This window comes from Perissodus microlepis, chromosome 23 (assembly GCF_051167445.1).
Source record: "Perissodus microlepis isolate ML-2025 ecotype Zambia chromosome 23, ASM5116744v1, whole genome shotgun sequence".
NCBI classification, from domain to species: Eukaryota; Metazoa; Chordata; class Actinopteri; order Cichliformes; family Cichlidae; genus Perissodus; species Perissodus microlepis.
The window spans coordinates 16,032,861-16,056,148 of NC_140482.1; the positions used below are offsets into that span (position 1 = coordinate 16,032,861).

Consider the following 23,288-nt stretch of genomic DNA (forward strand, 5'->3'; position numbering starts at 1 on the left):
TAAAAATGCCCAAGGCGAAGCGGTCAAAAGTCTGGCTGTACTTCACAGCAAAAGATGCAAACTCAGCAGCCTGCAACAAGTGCTTTAAGGTGATACTGTCAAAGGAGGTAACACCTCAAATCCGATGAAACACCTGGCGACGCATAGCGTTTTTTTTAAAAGCCGAGAAATGCGCCGTATTTAATAGCTTGCTGCGAGACCTCACACCGAGCACATCTACTGCGGGTGGGTTGCCTGTTATCGGACCCGGAGGTAGCAACATCCCCCAAAAACCCGAAGAGGAGAGTCCTGGCCCCTAGCCCTGCCAGTGTAGCAGAAATGATGACGGATGATGATGGCAGCAGCAGCAGCCGTTCTTCTCTGCGGGAGTAGCTTAATGTTGTTCGTGTGTAATTTACGTTGAGTAGGCTAACCACGTTATTACATTAATTCATGTAAGGTGAACTAGCAAACACCATCATAGCTACATGCGGCTGTCTTCTTGTTTGATGGCAGATGCTCCCTTCACCCTGGCCAAAAAGGCTAAAATGACCAAAGAAAAAGTGGAAAACAGTTAAACATGAGAGGTTTTTGGACAAAGTTTGTGTTTTTTCCATTGTTTAAGCACTGCTTCCAGCCAAGAGTGATACCATATATGCCCCATAGCTGCAGAAAAGGCTAACATTGTTATCTTTTTACAAAAAAACAGCTGAACATGAGAGGTTTTTGGACCAATTTTGTGTTCTTCATTCTTTAAGCACCGGTTTGAGCACCGTTTAAGCACCGGCACCGTTTCAAAAGTACTGGTTTGGCACCGGTATCGGATAAAACCTAAACGATACCCATCCCTAATTATTACACAGTAAAAAAAACAAAAAACAACTACAGGTAAAATAATCACACCGTGATGCCTCTGCCTTTCTAAATGGAGGGACAGTAACTGCGTGTGTATATGTAAGCGTGTAAAACCTGAAGATAATCAGATTAAAAGTAACAGTATTTTGTTTCTATCTGCCATTCTGCAATTCATCTCATGTAAACAATAACGTGGCGCACAGCGCGACGTGAAAAACATTTTTCTTGTAAAACAAAGGGGGGCCTAGCAAAAAGAGTTTGGGAACCACTGCACTAATATATAATATATATTAGTGCTGTCAAACAATTAAAATGTTTAATCTAATTCGCCACAGGGTTACTGTGGATTCATTTTGATTAATCATGATTAAATATCATTCATTTTTATTCAATATTAATCACATTTCATTTTGCATGATAAAAACAGACCCCAGAAAAATGGGAAAATATATGCACTTAACATGTTTATTGAACATCTTTAACATTCATGTTAACAAAAAACTCTGTAAACATTTATCCACTCTCTCTGTCACTCTTGGAGAGGCACTTCAAGTCCTTGAAACGAGGAACCAAAGCTATGTAAAGCGCTTGTTCTCAACGATATTAATAGGTCTGCAGTTTGTTGCAATCCACTTGGCAAATGTGTCAGTCAATATTTCCGAGGTAGACTTACTCAGTCCCCGATGCTCCGTGAGTGGTTTGTCGCAAGCTGGGTGACGCGTTAGCCAAGGTCCTAGCAGCATCCCCGACTAACGTATGCTTCGTGTCAATGTGATATTTTAAGCTGGAAGTGCTTCGGTGAAAAGAAAATTCCTTCTTGCACAATGTGCAGAATACTTTATGTCGGTCGACTGTTCCGTCTTGTTATTTTTTTAATACTCAAATTTCCTGTTGAAAGGATTGGATAATAGAAGAGAATGGATGGATGGAGTATAAATTGAACCATAAAGGAGATATTTTATGGTTTATGGTTTAATTTTATGGACTGCATGTGAGCACAGTTCTATTGGTTGAAAAAAAAAACCCTCTCTGTACGCAAATATGCAAAGGGACACAATTGCAGTGCGATACATAAATCATAGCTCTAGTACCAACCAGAATCTCTACATGATCAAATTTACTGAAAGGAAAAGCTGTAACCTCAAAACTTCCATCATTTGACTGCCTTAGCTCTGTGTTTATACAAAGTTTAGCTACTAGCTATTAGCCATCTGCAGTTCTTGGGTAGCCATACACAATATTTATAGCTATCAAATATCCATGATAGAACTAGAGTATTATGATCAAATATTTACATTTTGATATATGTTGTGACAGTGTTTTCAAGGCCTTTCCCCCTTATCGGCCCTATTCCCATCTCAAAGCATAGTGTAAACTATATTGATACAGTATCCAGTGCCAGAGTGAAAAGAAATACAGACACAGAATATGATATTAACTACCAAGGCTACACCTTTCTGTCTGTACAAGCACACATTTGTGTGACAGTGCATGCTGCTTTTTAAAGCTTGTCTAATTGTGTTCAGGTGCTGTAAGGTGTGAGGATTTATCTCTGCAGTCAACCTTTAAACAGCTCAGAGGAGCTCAACTTTACGTGCACATGTTTCCTCACAGCAAGGCTTGTGAAGGAGTGAGAGTAAGCCTGTTAACAGTAAGGCTCGTTTCTTGTTTTCTGTCAGTTTACCCGGCTGCCCACACTTCGCTGTTGGTTTTACTTGACAGTGAGCTATCATTTTCTCAGAGTAGGTGTCACACTTTTAAATGGGTGCATGGCTTAATTGGAATTTAGTTTTGGGTCAGTTCGGTCTATTCATAGCTGTGTCGTTTTTTTTTTTTTCCACCTGCGCAACTGTTCTCAGTCATTTACTGTCCCTCCTTACCCCTGTGGTTATAATTACCTTCCATAAATACCCTTTCATAAACTTGAGTCCCAGTCTGAGTGGTAGAAAAAAGAAAGGTTGGATTTTGGGTTAATGACTTAGCAGTGCTGCTTTAATCTCATTGTGATCCGCTGAGGAAGAAATAACAGCGCACGTGTGGTGGCCCAGTTCAAAGTCTGTGTGTCGATTAGAGTTTGTGCCACTCTTTTCTGGCTCCGTTTTAGCGGAAAGCAAAGCTACAGGATTTTAAATTGGAGAGAGTAACGACATGTTTTGCAGATAACCTCAGTTTTTGACCCTTGACTTACAAAGACTGGCAGATACAAGGTTATTGCTATTTTATAGGCCCTCTCTTATCAAAATTTGTCAAGGTTTGAGTCAGACCCTGAGGATGCATTAATTGAAAAAAAAATTCAAGGAAAAGGTTTAACATAAATTTTGACTTTCAAAATACCGAATAACAGAATTTGCTCATTTCTTTTATCTGCAGGTTTGGGAACCAGACAAGAAACTTCCGTCTCTACCATGACGGGAAACACTTTGTTGGGGAAAAAAGGTTTGAGTCCATCCATGACCTCGTCACAGATGGCCTCATCACACTCTATATCGAGACAAAGGTGCGTTTTTGCATTGATCTGTCCTTCCTCCTGCTTTCCTTATTTATAGCAGTCCTGTTCAGCAGAGAGACATAAAAGCCTGTGATGCCTCAGTATGAATTATGGATGGGTATTTGTCAGAATGGCAACATTTCTCAAAAAAGTTTTACTGTCTTTGACAGGTGTAAATCCGTCAGTTTGACACATATTTAATCACTTTCATGATCATGTGAACACTTAAATTCCTTAAAAAGTCACAAAGACAGAAGGAAAATTGAAATGCCTTGATGCATGCTCAGTCATCCTGGTAAAGAAATTCCAGAAAGCTGACTCTGTTCATCTGGATGTATTGTGAGTGGGAAAAACGTGTCGTTATTCATTCAACTGTCTTATTCAGTCTCAACTGAACAACCTTGACCAACCCAACCTTATAAATGGTATATTTGCATAATGACCCAAATTAGCAACTAGTAAACACTGACTAACAATGGGCCATCAGGTCAGTTTTATGATCATTGATACATTGATATGCAGATTGTAATGACGATCACATTGACAGTTAAATCAAACAACCTCTAGCTAAGCAGATGGCACAGTCCAGAAGAGCTGTCTCATTAGGCCACGAGTCTGCAGTCTGTTTCCAACTAGAGACCAATGGCCAGTCTTTCAGTGATGAAGTTGTACACATCCTGGACAGGGAGAAACGTTAGTTTGAGTGGGGAGTCAAGGAGGCAGTTTCCGTGAAAAGGGAAACACCATCTCTGAATCAAGGAGGGGGCCTATAAGTATATCTTTCATCATTTTAAAATGCTGTGATTGCAGCCATTCCCCAACTCTCTGTGAATGGAACTCATGGTCATTGATCAGTGATCATGAGAATTTGCATATCAACGATCATGAAACTGATCTGACGAGCCATTGTTAGTTAGTAGCGCTAGTTTCAGTCATTGCGCAAATGTACTTTTTATAGGGTTGAGGAAACCTGCAGTCAGCATGAAGGAATCACGTAGAGAGAAAATTCTACGTCCAGATGAACAGAATTCAAATCTCTTTCAGAAGACAGAAGTCCCATTATGTATTATTTGCTTATTTCAACTATAAAAAGTGTCTCAGGACACAAAACATGGATAATGAAGAACATTATTAGTTATAGTTGTGGGCCAGCTAAAGAAAAATTAACAGTAAAATGTAAGGTTTTAGGGGACACAGAAACACTGAACTTCCCATAGACTACCTAAACATAAGTTGGAAGAAGTCTGTAAATCTAAAAACGGGGCCAAATCTATAGGTAAGAGGCAAGATTTTATTCCCTGGAAGCCAAAAAAATTGTCTGCTGCCTTCAGAGATACAAAGACAAGGCAACAGTTTCCCAGATTGAATTTACAGGGATTTAATTCTCTTCTCAGGCAGCAGAGTACATCGCTAAGATGACCATAAACCCTATCTATGAGCATGTGGGATACACCACTCTGAACCAGGAGCCCACCCTGAAAAAACACCTCCCTCACAGCCAGGAGGAACCTGACGGACCGACTCCAGCCAAAGATGACCACAACACAGAGGAAAGGGTGAGGACAATCAGTGATCTAGATATCGTATATCCTATGAGCGTGATGTCATTTATCTGCTGTAAAATGCACCAAGTTTGACTTCATAATTATTGTTCAGACTTGTCCAAAACCTTTGAATAGATCATTCAGAGGATCTATACTTTAGAGCTTTAGAGGGTGAATAATAAGAATGATAAACCTTAATCTGTAATCACAATGAATACAAGTCAATATTTTCCGGGCTTATCACGTCCTACAAGAAATGTCGAAATGTGGGTTTTTAAGAAGGATCTTGTGTAGACACTCTGGAAGATGCTTCTTAAAAACATGTGTTCCTGGCAACTGACCTGAAGGCCTTGGCGGGGGATTGAATAAGAAATGTTGGCTGAAGTTTACAGTCACTGAGATGAGTCCTAGTTTTTTTTCATTTTAATCAGAGGAGTGGCAAAGGATGAGGACATTGGAGTCTACACTGTGAAGTCCAGACATGTGGGATAATTAAAAATGGAAAAAAAAGAAATTTATATATTTTGGTTATTTGCTGGCTTAGTAGCATAATGTATACATTACTGTATGTACCCTATCTCCTCGTTAACGGGTCGTCCAATCTGAACTAAACTTTTCACAAGCATGGTCATACATGCAGTGATTATCATTTATTCACCAAAATTTGTATTTGTGACAGAATTTCGTTTCACTCACCTCTAAATACTGAATTAAGACTTTTGAAAAGTATCACAGACTTTGGTTTCAGATAACACGACTTAATTAATTACTGTTAATTACACTAAAGCGCTGCATTAATGTAAATCTGTTACTTTAGGCTGGTCCAAGCAATGCAACAATCCTCTAGTACATGGATGTCAAACATAGGGCACAGTGGCCAAATTCGGCCCTGCAAAAGACTTCAATCCGACCTGCCTGACAGCTTTGGAAAATGTGAAGGAAGGCATAAATTTTGGGTGTGTAAATGTATTTTAATAAGTTGTACAGGTTTTTCCTGTTGATAAAGACCTTTTCAGATGTCTGTATGAATCCCATCACCTCTTTATCAGGTTCGGCCAATGTGCAGTGTTACGTTCTCCATTTGTGTCCGTTTCAAGTTGCATGTTCAGCGTACGTCACCTGAACGCAACATAATGGTCGCCAAAATTTGTATCTGCAACAGAATTTTGTTCAAGACTTTGAAAAAGTGCAGCAGACCATTGATAGGGCGTGTTTTTCCTAGCTATTTAACCATTTTTGGTAACAGTGTATACAACATGGTAATAAAAAGTTCTACATTTCTGTTTCAGTTTAATAAGTGATAGTTCAGTTCATACTGGATTTATACTGTGAGCAGTATGAGGTATTATGTAATTTCTTAAAGTCTCTGAACCTTACCTGTGTTACTAGAGGTTATAACATTCATAATGCCTAATGTGAGCGTATATACCACCAAAAAGTATAAATGATAAACACATATATCTAAAAAGATTAGGTCTTTAAATGTTAAGAGACCACGTAGAGAATTCAAATGAGCAGAGGAAAGTTGGTGTAAATGCAGCAGCAGGATAGAAGGATGAGAGTTGAGGAACATGGAGAAAGAAGGTGAAGAAAAAGAAGAAGAAGGAGGCGGAGGATGGATGCAGAGGAGAGATGGCCTCCAGCCAAGGGCTCTGCAGTAAAATTACATAACAGCGGTTTGCCTGCAGAAACCTGCTATGTCCCAAAAGCTACGAAGTATACAGGAATCAAGTTTGTTGTCGGGTCATTAATTTTCGTTCAGATGTGAATTAATTAGAGTGTTAAAGCAGGAACTGAGGGGAAACTTTTTTCCTGTAGGTGGAGGGTTTTTTTTCTCTTTCTTTTTTTTTTTTTTTTTTTTTTTTTTTTAAATAGGAAGATGTGAGGTTTCTTGGTCATCTTGCTAATGACTGAGCAACTTCTAATGCAAATTTCAGTTCTGCAACTGTGAGTTTGTGCTGATGAGTGCATGCAGCTGCATTCAGGCTTATACTACAAAACCCCCAAGACCCCTGCATACACACACAAACACATACACACAATAATATAATCCAGTTTCCACACACACACACAAACACCCACAGTGCAGTATGTTTATCTGCTAAACCACTGCTCAGCCTCATGAGGCCTTATGTGACCTGCAGTGCATGACCACCTGCACTGCACCTCATACATCACTGTGTGTGTGTGTGTGTGTGAGTGAATGATGGGGGTGGTCCTGTGTACGTGTGTGCGCCTTCATAATTGGGTGGATTTGCAGACAAAGCAGTACGCCAGTGACATTGAGACCAGAGGCAGCTCGCTGTGGGGACAACAAACACGAGAAGGAAATTCGTATTTTTTTTCATGCAGCTAATCACCTTTAGTTACGGGGGTTAAACTCTGTTTTACTGTGCCTTTGAGGGCGATTCAGATGTGCGTTTTTAAACATTAATTGTTAAAGCCTTGTTATCAGATTGAAATCACTGGACGGTGAGGTGAAATGTGGCGGAAAAATAAGATTGCACTTTTTGGTCTACCTGAGAAAATGATAGAAAAACTCAGTAATATCCGGTGATTTTTAGCTCTGCAGATTTTATCTACAGATGTTATGCTTCTTCCTTTTCTGTCTTTTTTTTTTTTTTTTTTTTTTTTTTTTTTTTTTTTTTTTTTAGCCCTTTTTGCATCTGACTGTGATCAAGGTGCTCTTTTGTGAGCCAACCTGCACCCCGCTGCATTCAGCACAGTGACAACAGTCATTAAATATCCATGATCAGTCATACATATTCACTGTGTTGTGTGTGTAAGCTGAGAATTAATGAAGTTGGATGTGCGGCAGCTTGTTTAAATTGGATTTGTGATGAAAAAATCCACACGTTTCTTTGGTTATATCTATCTGTGGGACCATAGAAAACACACAGCTTGTAAATCTTACATATTCTTTGCCCAAAAACAAGTCGAAAAAGAGAAAACATCCCCCTTTCCAGAGGCAGTACTTAACAAGGGACGTCTTCTAAAGTGCACTTAAGTCCAGACTAAACTGCTCTTATATAATGTTCCTTATGTGGCATGAGACAATGGATGCAACCCAAGAGCAACACGAGGACACAAGGTTTGTGTTTATCTGTTACCGCCGGGTGTATAAGGCAGATACAGCAGCTCCTAGTTGTCATAAATACTGGAAGCTTTTAGTGGAAAAGCGTCCAGCTGCTGCAGGTGGAATGACAAAGGAAAACGGGGGGAAACAAAGAGGAAGAAAAAAATGTGAAGGAATGAATGAAACAACATATTGTTTCTCAGCTCGTTCTCCCTCCTTTTCGCCGTCTCTCCTGGGACAATCGAGGTGGCAGAATTGGTGACGAACAACAAGAAAATGCAGCATCCCGATTGGCTCCTTCCCCTCTCATTGTGACCTGTTAAATTCATCCATTGCTGCACCGTAGCTCAGCTTACTCCCCCCACCTTCCTCCTCCTCTTCTGGCTCTCTCCGCCTCCCTCCCTCCCAAGCGCTGTTTCTGCCTGGTGTAGAGGATGGGGAAAGCGGATTAACACACACACACACACACACACACATATATACAGAGCCATGTGGGTTGACGCGTTCACCTACACGGGAGCGAGACACAGGAATTCTGTCGCATCAGGATTTCACGAACACCTTCCAAGGAGTGGAGATTTATTGAGTTTTATTCACTGAAGTTTTCAGGACAGATTTCTTGTTGCCTGCCTGGCTTTTTCTGTTTGTTTTTTGTTTTTTAATGAACTGGAATTGCACCATTTAACCCCATCAGTATGCAGTGCTAATCTGATTGGTTGATCTTTGTGGTTCTAAGACAGCAGGATTGGTCCCATGCTGGCTCCTCGGTTTGGGTTGTTGTTGTCAGATGGAGCTGTGAGATGATTTAGTATAGTTGTTTTGCTATTTTTTTTTTTTACTTTATTAATTATTCTGGGATTTTTTTTTTCTTATGTTATTTATTTATTTTATTTTAAAGCAGCCTTTAAGAATAATTACATTTTTCAGCAGGCTGTTTGGTTTATTGTTTTAATCAGTGGGATTTGAACTTTGTTTTCTTTTATATTATTTTTTCTTTTTCTCTGTTGATCCCACAATGCCGAGCCAAGAGTCGTATGTTGTTAGGAGGGGTAAAAAGAAGTCACGCAGGCGAGGCGAGAAGGAAATAAGTCAGAAGGACTCTTTGTTTACTGCCGCGCTCGCCTTGAATGCCAGTGCTGGTTCAATTCCCTCCTTGCCACTCTCCGCGGGCTCCTCGGACCCCGGTGCTGCAACCAACCGGGCAACAGCCCCCTCCAAACCCACCTCCCCTGCTTCCACTTTCTGGCATCCAATCCGATCTTTTGCCCTTTCACAGCTCACATCACTGGTGCGGCGGGCCACCCTGAGGGAGAGCGACTTGGCGCCCAAGTATGAGAAGGTCCACAACTTCAAGGTGAGACACTCCTTTGCTCCCCAAATCCTATTTATGTGTGTGAGTGTGCTGCCAGAATCGCTGATTCAGCTCGTGGGGACTTATTCAAATTCACCATAGAAGGCTTAGAGTGTTAAGAAACACACACAAACGCACACAGACACACACACTCTTCATGTTTTCAGCCTTTGTTTACTTTTAGATTCCCGTATAATGATTTTGTGTATTATTAGTGAGAGGCGCAACAGAGCCACAGTGTCCCGAGCTCAAGAGAAATGTGGACAGACACACACACAGACACACAAAGAGTACTGCGATGTGATGGAGGTTATTAGCATTTCATTATACAGAGCCAATTTGTGCAATAAATGAGCAGATTAAAACTCTGCTCTCACTATAAATTGTCTCTGAGCACCCTTTCAGCACTCCTGTTGTGTCTCCATCAGTCTTTTGTCAGTCTCTAATAAAGGTTACTGCTGGTATTCAGGTATTACTTGACCCAATCTGGATCATATGAATAATTTTCCCACCCTTTTCTCTCAAATATACAATTATTGGCTATTTTGACTGATGTGCTTCACTCTTTTTTTTTCTCTGACCCAATCTGCTGCTGTTTAATAATTATTGTGGCAAATATAACGTTTAAACACATCGAGTTTGTCTTTTTTTATGCCTATTTAACCAGGTTCATACATTCAGGGGTCCCCACTGGTGTGAGTACTGTGCCAACTTCATGTGGGGTCTCATCGCTCAGGGAGTGAAATGTGCAGGTAATTCACAAACAAACAAACAAACACATTCCTTCTCGCCATAAAGTAATTTTCCTCTCCCAATCATGATTCAGTTTCCAATTCTTTCACTCGTACTTTCTGTCTTAAAGCATGACTCGAAAGTAGGAGAGCAGGCTAAAGTTAATCACTTTCACTGTTGTTGACTCATCTGCGCCGTTTCATGGATTTTAAAATGTTAAAAGACTGGCTTGGGTGCCAAAGAACAAGCTGTCAGTGTGATCACTACTGCATGTGTGGGTGATTGAACTGGGCTTCTGCAACGCCTACATTTAAAAGCAACTTTCATCATGCAGTCTAGCAATGACTCTTAAGGATCATCACAAGTAAAATAAAAAAAAAAAAAACAGAGATGTCTAAAAATGGACATAAAGTGACATAAAACAAAATTCTGGGTTTCTTTGTCAGATTGTGGGTTGAACGTCCATAAGCAGTGCTCCAAAGTCGTACCCAACGACTGCCAGCCAGACCTTCGGCACGTCAAGAAGGTGTACAGCTGTGACCTGACAACGCTGGTCAAAGCCCACAACACCAAGAGGCCCATGGTGGTCGACATGTGTATACAGGAAATTGAGGCCAGAGGTGAGAGAAAGAGAGCGCGTATGTGTGACTCAGAGATTATATAACAGAAAAAGGCTTTTAAGTATTGTTTGCAGCAAGGTTAAGAGAAGTGGGGGGAGGAAAGGAGAACACCCACAAGGCTGGCGTTCATACGCAAGATGCGATTGCCTTTGTGTGTGTCAGCCCACCCACTCAATGCTAAAAAGATGTACGCAGGCAGCTTCATCTGTGAATGTAGGTGTGTGTGTGCGTGTGTGGAGAGTGACAGTTTTCCCTTCAAGACAGCTGCCGCAGACAGCATTTTATTGATGACTTGAGTGAAACTAATACGTGAAATCAATAAAGACTTGAAAAGATTGAACTTGACTGGAGCGAGAGAGACAGTTGAAGTCTTCACCCCACGCTTTATTTCTTCCTTCTGTCTTCACATATGTTGTGTTTGTGTGTGTTTAATAATCATTTTTGCATCCATTTCAGTTGTATTTGCTAATAGCAGGAAAGAAACATAAAGTTTATCATTTCTTTAAGACATAAATAGAAAGCATTCTCATCTGAGAGGCTGTACACTGAATTTTTTTTAGTTGGTTATGTAGAATTTAAGCTTATCGTAGTCATCAAATTAATATTGGTATGATTTAAACCTTCCAGGTCTTCAGTCAGAAGGTTTATACAGAATATCAGGCTTCAGCGAACTGATTGAAGACGTCAAACTGGCCTTTGATAGAGGTAAGTGTCGCCCCCCAATGTTCCATAAGCAGGTTCTTTTGCCAAATAAATTAAATGTCATGCGCACGATTGTTCCTCCACAGACGGAGAGAAAGCAGACATATCCTCAAATGCTTACGAGGACATCAACATCATCACCGGAGCCCTCAAACTGTACTTCAGAGAGCTGCCCATACCCCTCATCACGTATGATGCCTACCCACGCTTCATAGAAGCTGCAAGTAGGTCTTAACGTTCAGGCTTTTAACCACAATTTACCTTAAAACTCAAAGATGACTTGTTCAGGGTTATAGGGAAATAAGCAACAAAAGGAGTCCTAGACAACCCTCTCTTTTGTAGGTCACCAAGAGGCAACTCTCAGTCTGGATCCTCTTTAAATTTTAATTGAATACCCCTGGTTAACATCAGTTAAAATTGTATGGTTACATTTTTTAACCGATGTTAGCCAAATGAAGGCGGTTTAGACACGCCAGTATTCACTCTCATGAGACTTCTAAGCTTCCAATTGGAGAAATTTAGGTTTCTGAAATAACTGTAAAAATTTAAACAGATTCAATAAAACCTTAGTTAGAACTCCTGAAAACAGACTGTTAAATAGAAGATGGACGTAGCCACCATTGGTTGTTAAAGTTTATGGAACTATGCCATCTTGGTTTTTGGGGAGGTGATAATGTGGTGTGGTTGGTTTGCTTATACTTTACCCAAAGAGTATCTATTACCCTCCTTAACAGAAGTCTATGTCTGTTCGGGCTGTTTCTTGAACAGAAATTACTTTAAAGGTACCTAAATTAAACCACACTTGTATGATGCTGGCTAAAAATACTTTCATCACAGACCTGATATTTATTATTTAATATTTTTATTTTAAAGGCCAAAATCTCTACATAGTGGGCCCCAAAATTAAAACAAAATTGTAAATTACACATATTTAAAGTCATAGCTTGCTTTATTTTTTTATTTTAGATCAAATGTGGTAAATTACCATAGAATTTCATTAAAATAATACTTAAAACTTGTGACAAAGGTCATAAACTCATTAGGAAAATATTGTTAAATCAAATGAGACTTGAGGTCTTTTTTTTTTTTTTTTTTTTTTTTTGAAAGACTTCTATTCAAAATATTGACCTGGAGGCTAAACCTATCATTTGTATAGATGCACTATCTCAATATTTTCGTGTGTGTGTGTGTGTGTGTTGTAGAAATAACAGACCCAGAGAAACGACTGGAGGCCCTCCATGAGGCCTTGAAGCTGCTGCCACCAGCTCACTGCGAGACGCTGCGATACCTCATGGGTCACCTCAAGAGGTCAGACACACACACGAGCAGTTGTTTTACTTTGTTACATACTTATTTCTTTGGTAACTCCATTATTATTTGACTGTTGTTTTTACATATTATATAAATTGGTCTCTTTCTTCATTCAGAGTGACACAATACGAGAAGGAGAATCTCATGACTAGCGAGAATTTAGGCATCGTCTTCGGCCCAACACTTATGAGGGCGCCCGAGCTGGACGCCATGACGGCACTCAACGATATCCGATATCAGAGACTTGTGGTGGAAAGTCTCATTACCAATGAAGATGTGTTGTTCTGAGGTGCAAGAGGAGATAAAAAGAGAGACTGGGGATGACACTTGAATGCTTTTAAAGATAAAAAGGTGGCTTCTAATGAGAAAATGAAGGAGAAACATGCAAGATACTTGTGTCTCGCTAGAGAGGATTAAAAAATATACTACCTGCTTTTGTGATGGTTGGATAAATCGAGAAATGAAGGAAGTGTCTGTCTTCATGAAAGCAATTTAACAAAATCTATCTTCAGACACAGCAGCTTTGAGTGAAGAAGTGGATGGAAGGACCCAGCATTTCCCTAAAGTTTAATGAAAATAGGAGCAAAACATCAAGTCAACGAGCTCTACTTTGTCTCTATGAGTTGGTATTAGAAACACCCTGTATCAGCGAGAGAATTAACAATGTGTGGTAGAAACACTGCACCATCTATCTTTAAGTTCTTGTCATTTCTTCCTACAAGGATGCCTTGACATTTTGGATTGTGGAAAAACATGACTGTATTGAAAATGTTAGCTTGGTTAGTGTTTATCATTGAAAGTCCTGGTAAGTTTTCGTTGTTTTCTTAGTGTCAGTGTGTCGCATTTGATCCTCTTGAAGAGAAGAAGCAGCAGCACTGGCTTCCTAACAGTAGACAGCCGGATGAATGAATGAATGACTGGAAAAAGTGTATCGCTCACGTTTGGCGCATACTCATTCCTCCAAATGGAACTAAAGTGATTTGGACCTATGGCCTTTCTTTTTTCCTTCCTCTTCTTTTGCTCTGCTTTTGCTTCATAGCTCTCCCTTTTGCCCCGTCGCTGAATTATAACCACACAGCAACCTCAAACCACCTTCTTCTTCTTCTTCTTCTTTTTTTTTCTTTTTTTGTGGTGTGATGATGTGTAATTGCGCCCGGCGATGAAGCGGGCGGAGCTGCAAATTAACAATCCTTCATTCTCTCACTTCTCCACTTGCCACGCGTTGAAAACCTGATAGGAAATGACACTTAAAATTCAGCGAGTCTATTTAAAGGAGGCGTTTTTCCAGTTCCTGAAAGAGCATCTTTCCAAGTGAAAATTTTGCTTCCGACACAACTTACAAACATAGAGCAAGAAATATTGTGCCAGACCATCTGTCAGACATGAACACACAGTATTTACCAGTAATTGTCAGGCAGCTTTAGCTTGAAACGCAAATACGTGAGGCCAGTACTGTTTTTGCTTTGGTTTGTCATTTGTATAAAGCGGTGCTGTAATTAAGCAGTGTTTTGTTATGAAGGAGATTTTTGCAATGAAAATACTAATTGAAATTCATCATCACTCGCCCGACTGCAATTCAACAAAATGAAGCACACTGATAATTTCAAGGCCCATCTCTGTTATTGGCCTGAGTGGGATAATTGGGCAAGTTTTAATATCAAATCGAATCCCAATTGCTTTGCATCGGTGCTTTGCCTCTCCTTCTGTAAACATGTTTGGAAGTCATGTATCTGTCACTTGTGTTGATGCCACTTAATCTAACTGTGAAACTGGAGGAAGTGATGATAATTTCAAGCCCAAAGGCCAGTCTGTATTTCATATCTTAACGTCTGCCTTCTGCAGTGAAGATGAGATTTTTCCCTGACTAGAGCAGGTGACAGATTACAGAGGTTTTTGAGTTTGCTGTAATGTTTTGATGCCATAAAAGCAGTGTCCATGATAGAAATCATCTGTCCATGCTTTTTTATTTGTTGTTAAACTAGTGCCATTTGAAAGGGTGGAGGTGTAAAATGAAGGCTTTCTGCATGTACCCCCACCTGCTACAACTCACCTTTACTCATTCCTCCCCCCATTTTTGTCGGGGGGTTCACTGAGTAGTGAAGACCCACCCGGCTTGAAGACCTTTTTGGCTTTTTTTTTGGTTTGGTTTCTTTTTTTGTAAAGCAAGGACAGTTGCTGGGTGTAAATCAAATTGATGTAACATAAAAATAGCATCAGCATTTTTCTAATGGATTATGTTTTCATGTTATCTGTTTTCTTTATTTACATTGTCTAACCATAGACTAACTCTTATCAGACTAACCTGATGAAAACTTGTGACCCTTCAGTGATCTGTGACAGCTGCTTTTTTAGCATCATGATTAAAATGTGTTGGGTTTTTTTGGTTTTGTTTTGGGTTTTTTGGGGGTTTTTTTTATTGTCCTTGCTGTAAAGTATTTTCTATATGGTTTATGCATGGTGAAGTTAAATTATTAAATATGACTTTAAGTTGGTCGTCTGAATTTTGTGTTTTAATCCATTTGAGTATGGATGCGTCCAAGAAGACCTGCTGAAGTTCAAACTGAGCACCATAATGGGGAAGAAAGGTGATTTAAGGCCAAGTTGGTCTGAGTGTTTCACAAACTGCTCATCTACTGTGATCTTCCCACACAACCGGTGGTTTGAAAAAGAGAAAATATCCAGGGATTAGCAGTTCTCTGGGTGATGACAGATGATAGCGGTCATAGGGGAATAGCTAGACTGTTTTGAGCTGATAGAAAGAAAATAGTCAAGTATTCATTTGATTTAATGGGGACATTGCAGTTTAACATGGTAATGATACGGAGCATGAAACTGCTGCACAGATATTTTAAAGGTTTTTTTTTTTTTTCATTTTCAATCCTTATCCATAGTTGGGCTAATAAACTACTAATTGTAGTATAATTAATTAAATCAAGTGCAGCTCTGACTTACTTTTAACAAACCTTTGACAACAATGGTTGTTTGTAATAATGTAATAATTGTTATACCACATTCTGTAACAATGCTGTTGAATTAATGTAACAGATCCCTTTATACAGAATTTCTGATGACTTTTTGAATTTCCCTGGAACGTAACCAGTTTGCTGTATCTGTGTTATGAGCAGTGACAAGACCTGGAAACAAAACCTCCCTCTTAAGTTCAATATTTCTTTTAGTATAATTTTAATTTTCAAAAACCAATAAATGTTTATTAACATATTTTAACACTGAGACAATATTGTATAGTGTGGCTAAACAACATTTTTAAGACTTCCAAAATGTCTAAACTATTTTAAAGCATTTTCTTTTTAAATTTTGCTCCATAATTTTCTAAATTAAATAATACATGGTGGTTTTAGACATCAGTGTTTTAAAAAAATAAATGAATCAATAAAAAATAAATAGTAAAAAAGTGAAATAACTAAGTTTGTAAGATAAAATAATGGACTTTGATACGGTAGTTACTTCTGTTTTTAAGCGCTATGCAGCAAAACTTCATGTTCGGGCACGCCTTGTACTTTTTCACACCACGTGCTCATGACTTGACTCGAGCGTCCTCCATTTGCTGCTCGAACTGGTCGTGATGCGGGTTTTTACTCGGACACACCATAGCAAGACTAACACTATATAACCATATGAATTTAGGTTGCCTAGAGAAGCATAAAAACTAGTTATTTCTATTTATACTGTTAAAGCAAACCTCAGTGGAAATAGAGTCTGGAGAGGAGTTTACTAGCGGGTGACTGCACGGACTTCGGACATGTGCGTCGAGGAAAAAAAGCGCAGACGATGTTAACTACATGACACAAGGTGAGGCACTGTAGGGCTAGAATGAGGACGCTTGTATTGTTTTTTGTGAATTTCCTCTGTTAAGTTTAAAATAACGTGTTTTTGTGCAGATATTGTTAGCTTGAGGTGGCGACTAGCGAACAACTAGCCACTAATACTAGCCTACCTACTACCTGCTCATTAGCATCAGCATGACGCCTAAACTACAGTTACTTGGTTATTAACACCAGTGCAAATTTGCTTCTTTTTAAGCTGCTGAATATGACTGTTTTAATAAACATATGTGAAAGAGTTTTGTTGGGTGTGCTAGCTGTCAGCAGGTTTAACATTTTTTAAGTTTGAAGGTAGTTGCCAACTTCTTAACTGTCACTGTGGCGTGCCAGAAGCACAGTGCACAGTCAGCTGGGTAAATATGCACTGCATGTTCATATTTTTATAATAAAAATGCACTAAAATGTTGGTATGCAGTTTATGCATAATGCTTTTATGAAGTAAGAAGGTTCTACTTCACCCCTTTGGAAAATAAATAGAACTACACGTGCCAATGCAATACAATACAATGCAATACAGTACAACTTTATTTATATAGCACATTTAAAAACCAGAAATATATAGAAAGTGCTTCACAGTAATGCCATTTGTGCTCTATTCTAATTTTGAAAATGTTAATGTTTTCTAAATGATTTTTGTTTGTTTGTTTATTTATTTTATAAGGCAACATTTTATAATTGGCAACACTTGTTGCCAAGTGATCTTCACGAAATTCCAGTATCAAATTTTACCTATTTATGACAGTGCCATAGTAGCTTTAGCTCCGCTGTGTGTAAAAAACCTTCTTGTTAACTGTAGTGGCAAGCCTCGTTGGCGCAGTAGGCAGCGCGTCAGTCTCATAATCTGAAGGTCGTGAGTTCGAGCCTCACACGGGGCAGAATATTTTGTTTACATCCATATGAACAGAATAAGATAAGATAACCTTTATTAGTCCCACACGTGGGAAATTTGTTTTGTCACAGCAGGAAGTGGACAGTGCAAAAGTTATGAAGCAAAAATTAGAATACAATAAGAATAAATACAGTACACAACTGTACAGAATATAATAAAATACTATATACAGTAGTATAAAATAGAATAAAATATCGACTTTATGGCACTTTGAGTACATTTTAGAGATATGTTTTAGAGATGAATGAATTTCACATCTACTGTGTCTTGTAGTTTAAAATTTTTAGTTTGCTTGGATTGGATATCAATTTTAGTAATAGTCTTTCTTCCATGTAAAACTATGCTAAAGCGTAAGTGTGAATTTTGAAACACTAGGGGTTAAGGTTAAAGCTGTAAGCCCGGCTAGCTCAGTCGGTAGAGCATGAGACTCTTAATCTCAGGGTCGTGGGTTCGAGCCCCACGTTGGGCGGTAATCTTTTCCTCATTTGCCCCGCTTCCTGTTTGTCTTCTTTTGTAATTTTGATGTCCAGTGTTTGGACCCTAGAAAGTTTACATGTCATTTTCAGTGGGAAACCACTGAAACACAGAGACATTGTTGATGTATGCATGTTAATTCAGCAATTAGATGCAGGGCATCTGTGAGCATTGGTGGTTCAGTGGTAGAATTCTCGCCTGCCACGCGGGAGGCCCGGGTTCGATTCCCGGCCAATGCAGCGATTCTTTTAATTTTTTTAGTCGATAAATTAATTTCTATGTTCCCTATGTTCTTTGAGTACACAGAAGCATTTGCTTTTATTTTTTATGTTGCTTTTATTTTGGCTTAACTGTCAATATTACTGACCCTAATTGTACTTGTTTGTTTGAAGGCATCAATAAAAGAGACAAAAATACTTATCAGCCCTACATTTTCAAATCCGTACTTTTTCAACTTGCTTCCCGGTTTTAGATATCGACAATTTCTTGGTAATATGACTTTTGTTGGTCCATTGGTGTGTTGCATCATAGGCCTCGTTGGCGCAGTAGGCAGCGCGTCAGTCTCATAATCTGAAGGTCGTGAGTTCGAGCCTCACACGGGGCAGCTTCTTTTGACACACACATTTCTTGTTTTTGCAAATGGTTATGCATATGCTTATTTTGTTGTATATTCAACTATTACTTCCAGCACCCCCCATGTGTGGATTGGATATGACCGTGAAAAAGGTTTATGAACCCTTTATATAGTATGTTATTCTTTTTACTTTATTCAGTTCCATTGTTTTACTTAATTTTTGCTGCTTGAAACTTTGCACGGTCTTTTCAGCCGTCACCCAATAAATTTCTCACGTGTGGGGATAGTAAAGGTTTATCTTATTAAGAAAAAAAAAACAAAAATTTATACACTCCCCGTCGGGGAATCGAACCCCGGTCTCCCGCGTGACAGGCGGGGATACTAACCACTATACTAACGAGGAGATATCTCTGTCAACTGTCTTTACTGTTTAAATACCAGCAATCGGAATAACAGCACTAAAAGTGAGGGATATGTCATTTGTTTCTGCCATTGCCCGTGGAAAGCCTTCCCATCTGTTTGATTTCAAGACTCACACGTGGCAGGCGATCCTCCCCTATGGATGCGTGCCGGCCCTCTGGAACCACTTCATCCAACTTTCACCACAATTCCTCTTTCTTTTCTCAGGTCAGAATTGCGGGGCACCACACGTTGGCTCCCAAATGACTCCTACCTGTTATTTCTTCTTGGACACTTTGTCCAGGTAGGGTTAGGAATGCCTTTGCATTGGAAGCGGATGAACAAGGGCTGATAATTGGTTATCAGCAGCTCCCGAGCTGAGTCTCTGTTTCTGGGCCAAACAAAGCGCTAGCGAAAGAGGAGCGAAAGTACACGGATAACACCAGCTATGGTTCGTACTTGCTGTGCAGTCGGTTGTAAACTCAGATTGCACGACCGGCAAGGGAATAAGGTTGAAAATGGTTTATCTTTTCATTCTTTCCCCACCTGGAAGCAACATGAGGCAGCTCTTGTATCGGATGTTACCAAAAGAAGGCGTCTAGTCTGGATAGCAGCTTTGAGACGAGCTGATATCCAGTTCTCTTCCATCTCCAAATATCTGTTGGTGTGCTCCAGACATTTTCATTCCGGTAAGTTATAGATATGTTCATATCAGTCTTTATCCGGTCTTTAAGTCTGACGTCACTAGCATGGGCTCAAACGCTGCTGCAGGTCCATAAATCACTGAGAGTTGAAAAACTATCTAAAGTCTTTCATCTGTAATAAAATGATTAGCGTTCTGCTCTACCATGTGTAACAATTGAGTTTATCATCCAGGCAACCATGAAAACGAAACGGAATTTATGACATTTAACAGAGTTAGAAATTAGCAGGAAGTTAGCTCGCTAGCTTCCATCTAAATGAGGGATTTTGGAAACAAATTCAAATGTACAGCTCTGCTATCACTTCCAACATAAATGAAGACAGAAAACTAAACAGCAGTGACGTTTTCTAGGGTTACTGAAGGTTGGCTAGCTGGTATATAACGATGTGCTACGTGACCGCTAGCGACACAGCTATGTTAGCATAATATAAACAGGCTAACTTTTTCCACTTGATAAAAGTTATTGTGAGGATTCTCGGTGGTCTGGAACAAATATAATCTCATGGCAGGTTGCTGTAAACGGACCAAACTTCAGCCAGGAGAACAACTGAGATAATTCATCCACAAGGATGAATAGGATTAGTCATTCATATACTGCTGCATGGGCTGGGCTGTAGCTACATCGTAAGGTTTTAAAAACTGAGCTTTCAAATGATTAGTGGTGATAAAAGCAGAGGGAGGCCAACAGTGATCACCGACTGCTTTTAGGAGCTTTTCAGTGGTAGAATTCTCGCCTGCCACTCGGGAGACCTGGGTTCGATTCTCGGCCAATGCACAGTTCCTTTATGCGTGGGGTCTTGGGGGGCATTAAGTTTGTTCTCGGTCACGGCCAGGCGGCATCATGATTTGGAACAAGAAGCCTGTGCAAACCAAACTTGGGTTGGATATCGTATCTGCATGAAGTCAAGATGTTGTTGAGAGGAGACTTTGGACAGTGGCGCGAATTCGGCGGGACAATTGGCAGACTTGTAAGGGCTGGTGGCTCTGCAGTAGAACTGTCGCCTGCCACCCGTGAATCTCGAAATCAGAAGGTAGTGACTTGTAGCCTCACGCAAGCGATGTGCTTTGATGCACAGTGCGTAACAGAGTTTGTGCATCCATTTCAAGCGTCTTGAGAGTAGACTTTGGACAGTGGCGCGAATTTGGCGGGACAATTGGCAGATTTGTAAGGGCTGGTGGCTAAGCAGTAGAACTGTCGCCTGCCACCCGTGAATCTCGAAATCAGAAGGTAGTGACTTGTAGCCTCACGCAAGCGATGTGCTTTGATGCACAGTACGTGACAGAGTTTGTGCATCCATTTTAAGCGTCTTGAGAGGAGACTTTGGAGAGTGGCGTGAATTCAGCGGGACAATTGGCGGACGTGCAAGGGTTGTTAGCTCAGCTGTAGAATTGTCGCCTGCCATGCGTAAGTCTCAAAAACTGGAGGTGTTGAGCTCTATTCTCACGTGAGGCATGTTTTGATGCGCAGTTCGGCCACACATTTTAGGATCTCCTGTCACACACTTCACCTCCAAGACGGCAGCCCATCCTGGACTTGAAGAACTGGCAACTCTGCTTCATTTGTTGACGGCTTCAAGGAATGGTCCGTTTTGGGGGGAGATGATGCCTTGAGCCTCGCTTGATACACAGTACGTGGCAAAGGCAACCCATCCATTGTCTACCGCTTGTCCCTTTCGGATAAGCCGGAGCTGGGTCAAAACACTGTCCACTAGACCATCAGGGAGCTGCGACAGAGCTGTCTTGATGAGTGACGCGTGGCTGTATCGGGCTACATTTTCCGTTGCGCCTCGAGAGGAGCGCTTGGGCAATGGCGCGAATTCGGTGGGAAAACTGGCACGTCTGTGAGCATTGGTGGTTCAGTGGTAGAATTCTCGTCTGCCACGCGGGAGGCCAGGGTTCGATTCCCGGCCAATACACAGTTCCTTTATGCGTGGGGGTCTTGGGGGGCATTAAGTTTGTTCTCGGTCACGGCTAGACGGCATTAAGATTTCCACAAGATCACATGGCGGGCTCTCGCTTGTGGGTGCAGATAGCAGCGTCCCAGAATTTAGAGGTGGATTCACGAGATCAGATGTCTGTGTAGGTTCTCGGTCACAGGTAACGAGATCAGATGTCTATGTAGGTTCTCGGTCACGGTAGTCTTGAGGTCTTGCAAAGATGGTAACTGGATTACTTTCACGGTACGTGAAGACTTTTCAATCCTCATCCAAGAGGCTTGTTCAGGCCTGCAGTGATTGATGGAGACTGTCAGGTATTTAATCCCTTCTGGGGTTGTCCTCTTGAGGCTTGTTCACCCACTGTTATTCATATTAGTCATCACTTAGACCTACCCCGACCCCTCAAAGTCCCTCACCCACTATGTCTCTCAGGTGACCTGGTGGTCTATGGTGCCTCCTTGGGCAACGGCGTCTGGCGGGAGGTGGGGAAGAGGCCATAACCCAAGTGACCTAAGGCCCAGGGCTCACAGCAGTGGAAGTCCCAATGGTGGTGGAAGAGTTTTTTACGGTTGGAGTCCAGGTCTGTCCGTGGCCCACCCTGTGGTCCCAGTAAAGTGGCCGGGCACCGATAGGGGGCCAGTTCGTCCCCTTGGGTGCAGGGTGACCCTCCGTCCCCTTGGGGGTAGTTGTACCCTGTACACCATTTGTCCCAGGCGTTCCAGAACCCACAGGGTCCAACCCAGTCACTGTCCAGCTTGGAGCATTCGCCCTTTTTCCTCTGGGGGTTGTACACCCAGACCAGTTCTCCGAGGTCAAAATGTTGGCCTCTGGAATGGATGTCTTAATTCCATATCTGCCGCACCCCTGCACTTATCAGTTTCCTCCTAGCAATGTCATGAGCAGACTCCATGCGACCCTGGAGCTTCCTCGCATAGACAAGACCTGGTAGATCCTCATCAGATCCTCACCCGCCTATGTCAGGCCCAATAGAACCCCTGCTGGAGACAGCGGATTGCTTTGGTGACACCAAAGTGGCCAGACCCTGAAGCTCCATGCACTGCACGAAGCACCTTCTCCTGCAGGGCCCGTGGGACCACCAAGTACCACCTCATCTCGCTTGTAACTGGTTCCTTTCAGCCCCTTTGCAGCACTCCATTGTATCTGCCTTGCGGCGGTACTGCCTTGCAGCGATACGATGGAGTTCAGTTAGGTTATGTTGAAGTACGCCGACTTTATGGTAGCAATCAGGCGGAGACTTTTACTTCCAAAATCAGACATCTGTATTTGCGCTGGAAGTAAATAAAGTACAGATGCATCTGGAGATCATCCTATGGAGTCCTATTCTAAAGGCTGATCTGAGGAGCATTCCTCACACACAGACCTTTATAGAGTAAGGGGGGGGACACACTCTCTGTGTCTACACAGAGAGTGAGAGAGATTATGTTTTACATTGCTTAAAAGGGCAGGGATTTTCAGAGCTGGTGATATATGAAGCAGTGTCAACAGAAACATGGATCAACCCTGTTTTTGGCATTGAGTGTTAAATTGTAACAGTTTCAATAAAGCCTGCAAATTCTTGCCTTTATACTGGAGAGCAAAGAAAAGTTAGATGCTACTTGTCTCGCTATTGAAAATCAGTTTCATAAAAACCACATAAACAGATATGAAAAAGAATGTGTTTGTAAAACTAGTGGTAACGTGTGAGAACTATAAGAATGATTGTTTTTGCTAGTGAGACAGTTTGTGTTGTTAATCCTGCATGATTCTTGGTCACAACATTTGCATCATGAGAGAAAGGTCATTTTACTCCAC

General features: G+C 40.9%; 1 protein-coding gene and 6 non-coding genes across 8 annotated transcripts in view; 6 read left to right on the plus strand and 1 right to left on the minus strand.

The window, feature by feature from the left end:
* The window catches only part of LOC146361083 (N-chimaerin), a 30,531-nt gene extending 15,372 nt beyond the window's left edge, over positions 1-15,159 (plus strand). For both annotated transcript variants that reach the window (XM_084921524.1, XM_084921525.1), the window contains exons 7-15: positions 3,205-3,331; positions 4,717-4,878; positions 9,219-9,296; positions 9,961-10,045; positions 10,472-10,645; positions 11,273-11,350; positions 11,434-11,571; positions 12,550-12,655; positions 12,775-15,159. In XM_084921524.1, the coding sequence (XP_084777650.1) occupies positions 3,205-3,331; positions 4,717-4,878; positions 9,219-9,296; positions 9,961-10,045; positions 10,472-10,645; positions 11,273-11,350; positions 11,434-11,571; positions 12,550-12,655; positions 12,775-12,946 (1,120 nt within the window). In that variant the 3' untranslated portion in view covers positions 12,947-15,159. The remainder of the gene's footprint in view (positions 1-3,204; positions 3,332-4,716; positions 4,879-9,218; positions 9,297-9,960; positions 10,046-10,471; positions 10,646-11,272; positions 11,351-11,433; positions 11,572-12,549; positions 12,656-12,774) is intronic.
* Positions 15,160-17,302: 2,143 nt separating this feature from the next.
* On the plus strand, positions 17,303-17,375 carry trnam-cau (transfer RNA methionine (anticodon CAU)). The gene has a single exon. It is a non-coding gene; the product is annotated as a tRNA-Met (tRNA).
* A 410-nt stretch (positions 17,376-17,785) lies between these two features.
* Positions 17,786-17,858, plus strand: trnak-cuu (transfer RNA lysine (anticodon CUU)). The gene has a single exon. It is a non-coding gene; the product is annotated as a tRNA-Lys (tRNA).
* A 173-nt stretch (positions 17,859-18,031) lies between these two features.
* trnag-gcc (transfer RNA glycine (anticodon GCC)) lies at positions 18,032-18,102 on the plus strand. Its single transcript has one exon. It is a non-coding gene; the product is annotated as a tRNA-Gly (tRNA).
* A 292-nt stretch (positions 18,103-18,394) lies between these two features.
* trnam-cau (transfer RNA methionine (anticodon CAU)) lies at positions 18,395-18,467 on the plus strand. The gene has a single exon. It is a non-coding gene; the product is annotated as a tRNA-Met (tRNA).
* A 301-nt stretch (positions 18,468-18,768) lies between these two features.
* On the minus strand, positions 18,769-18,840 carry trnad-guc (transfer RNA aspartic acid (anticodon GUC)). Its single transcript has one exon. It is a non-coding gene; the product is annotated as a tRNA-Asp (tRNA).
* Positions 18,841-21,384: 2,544 nt separating this feature from the next.
* On the plus strand, positions 21,385-21,455 carry trnag-gcc (transfer RNA glycine (anticodon GCC)). Its single transcript has one exon. It is a non-coding gene; the product is annotated as a tRNA-Gly (tRNA).
* Positions 21,456-23,288: the final 1,833 nt, after the last annotated feature.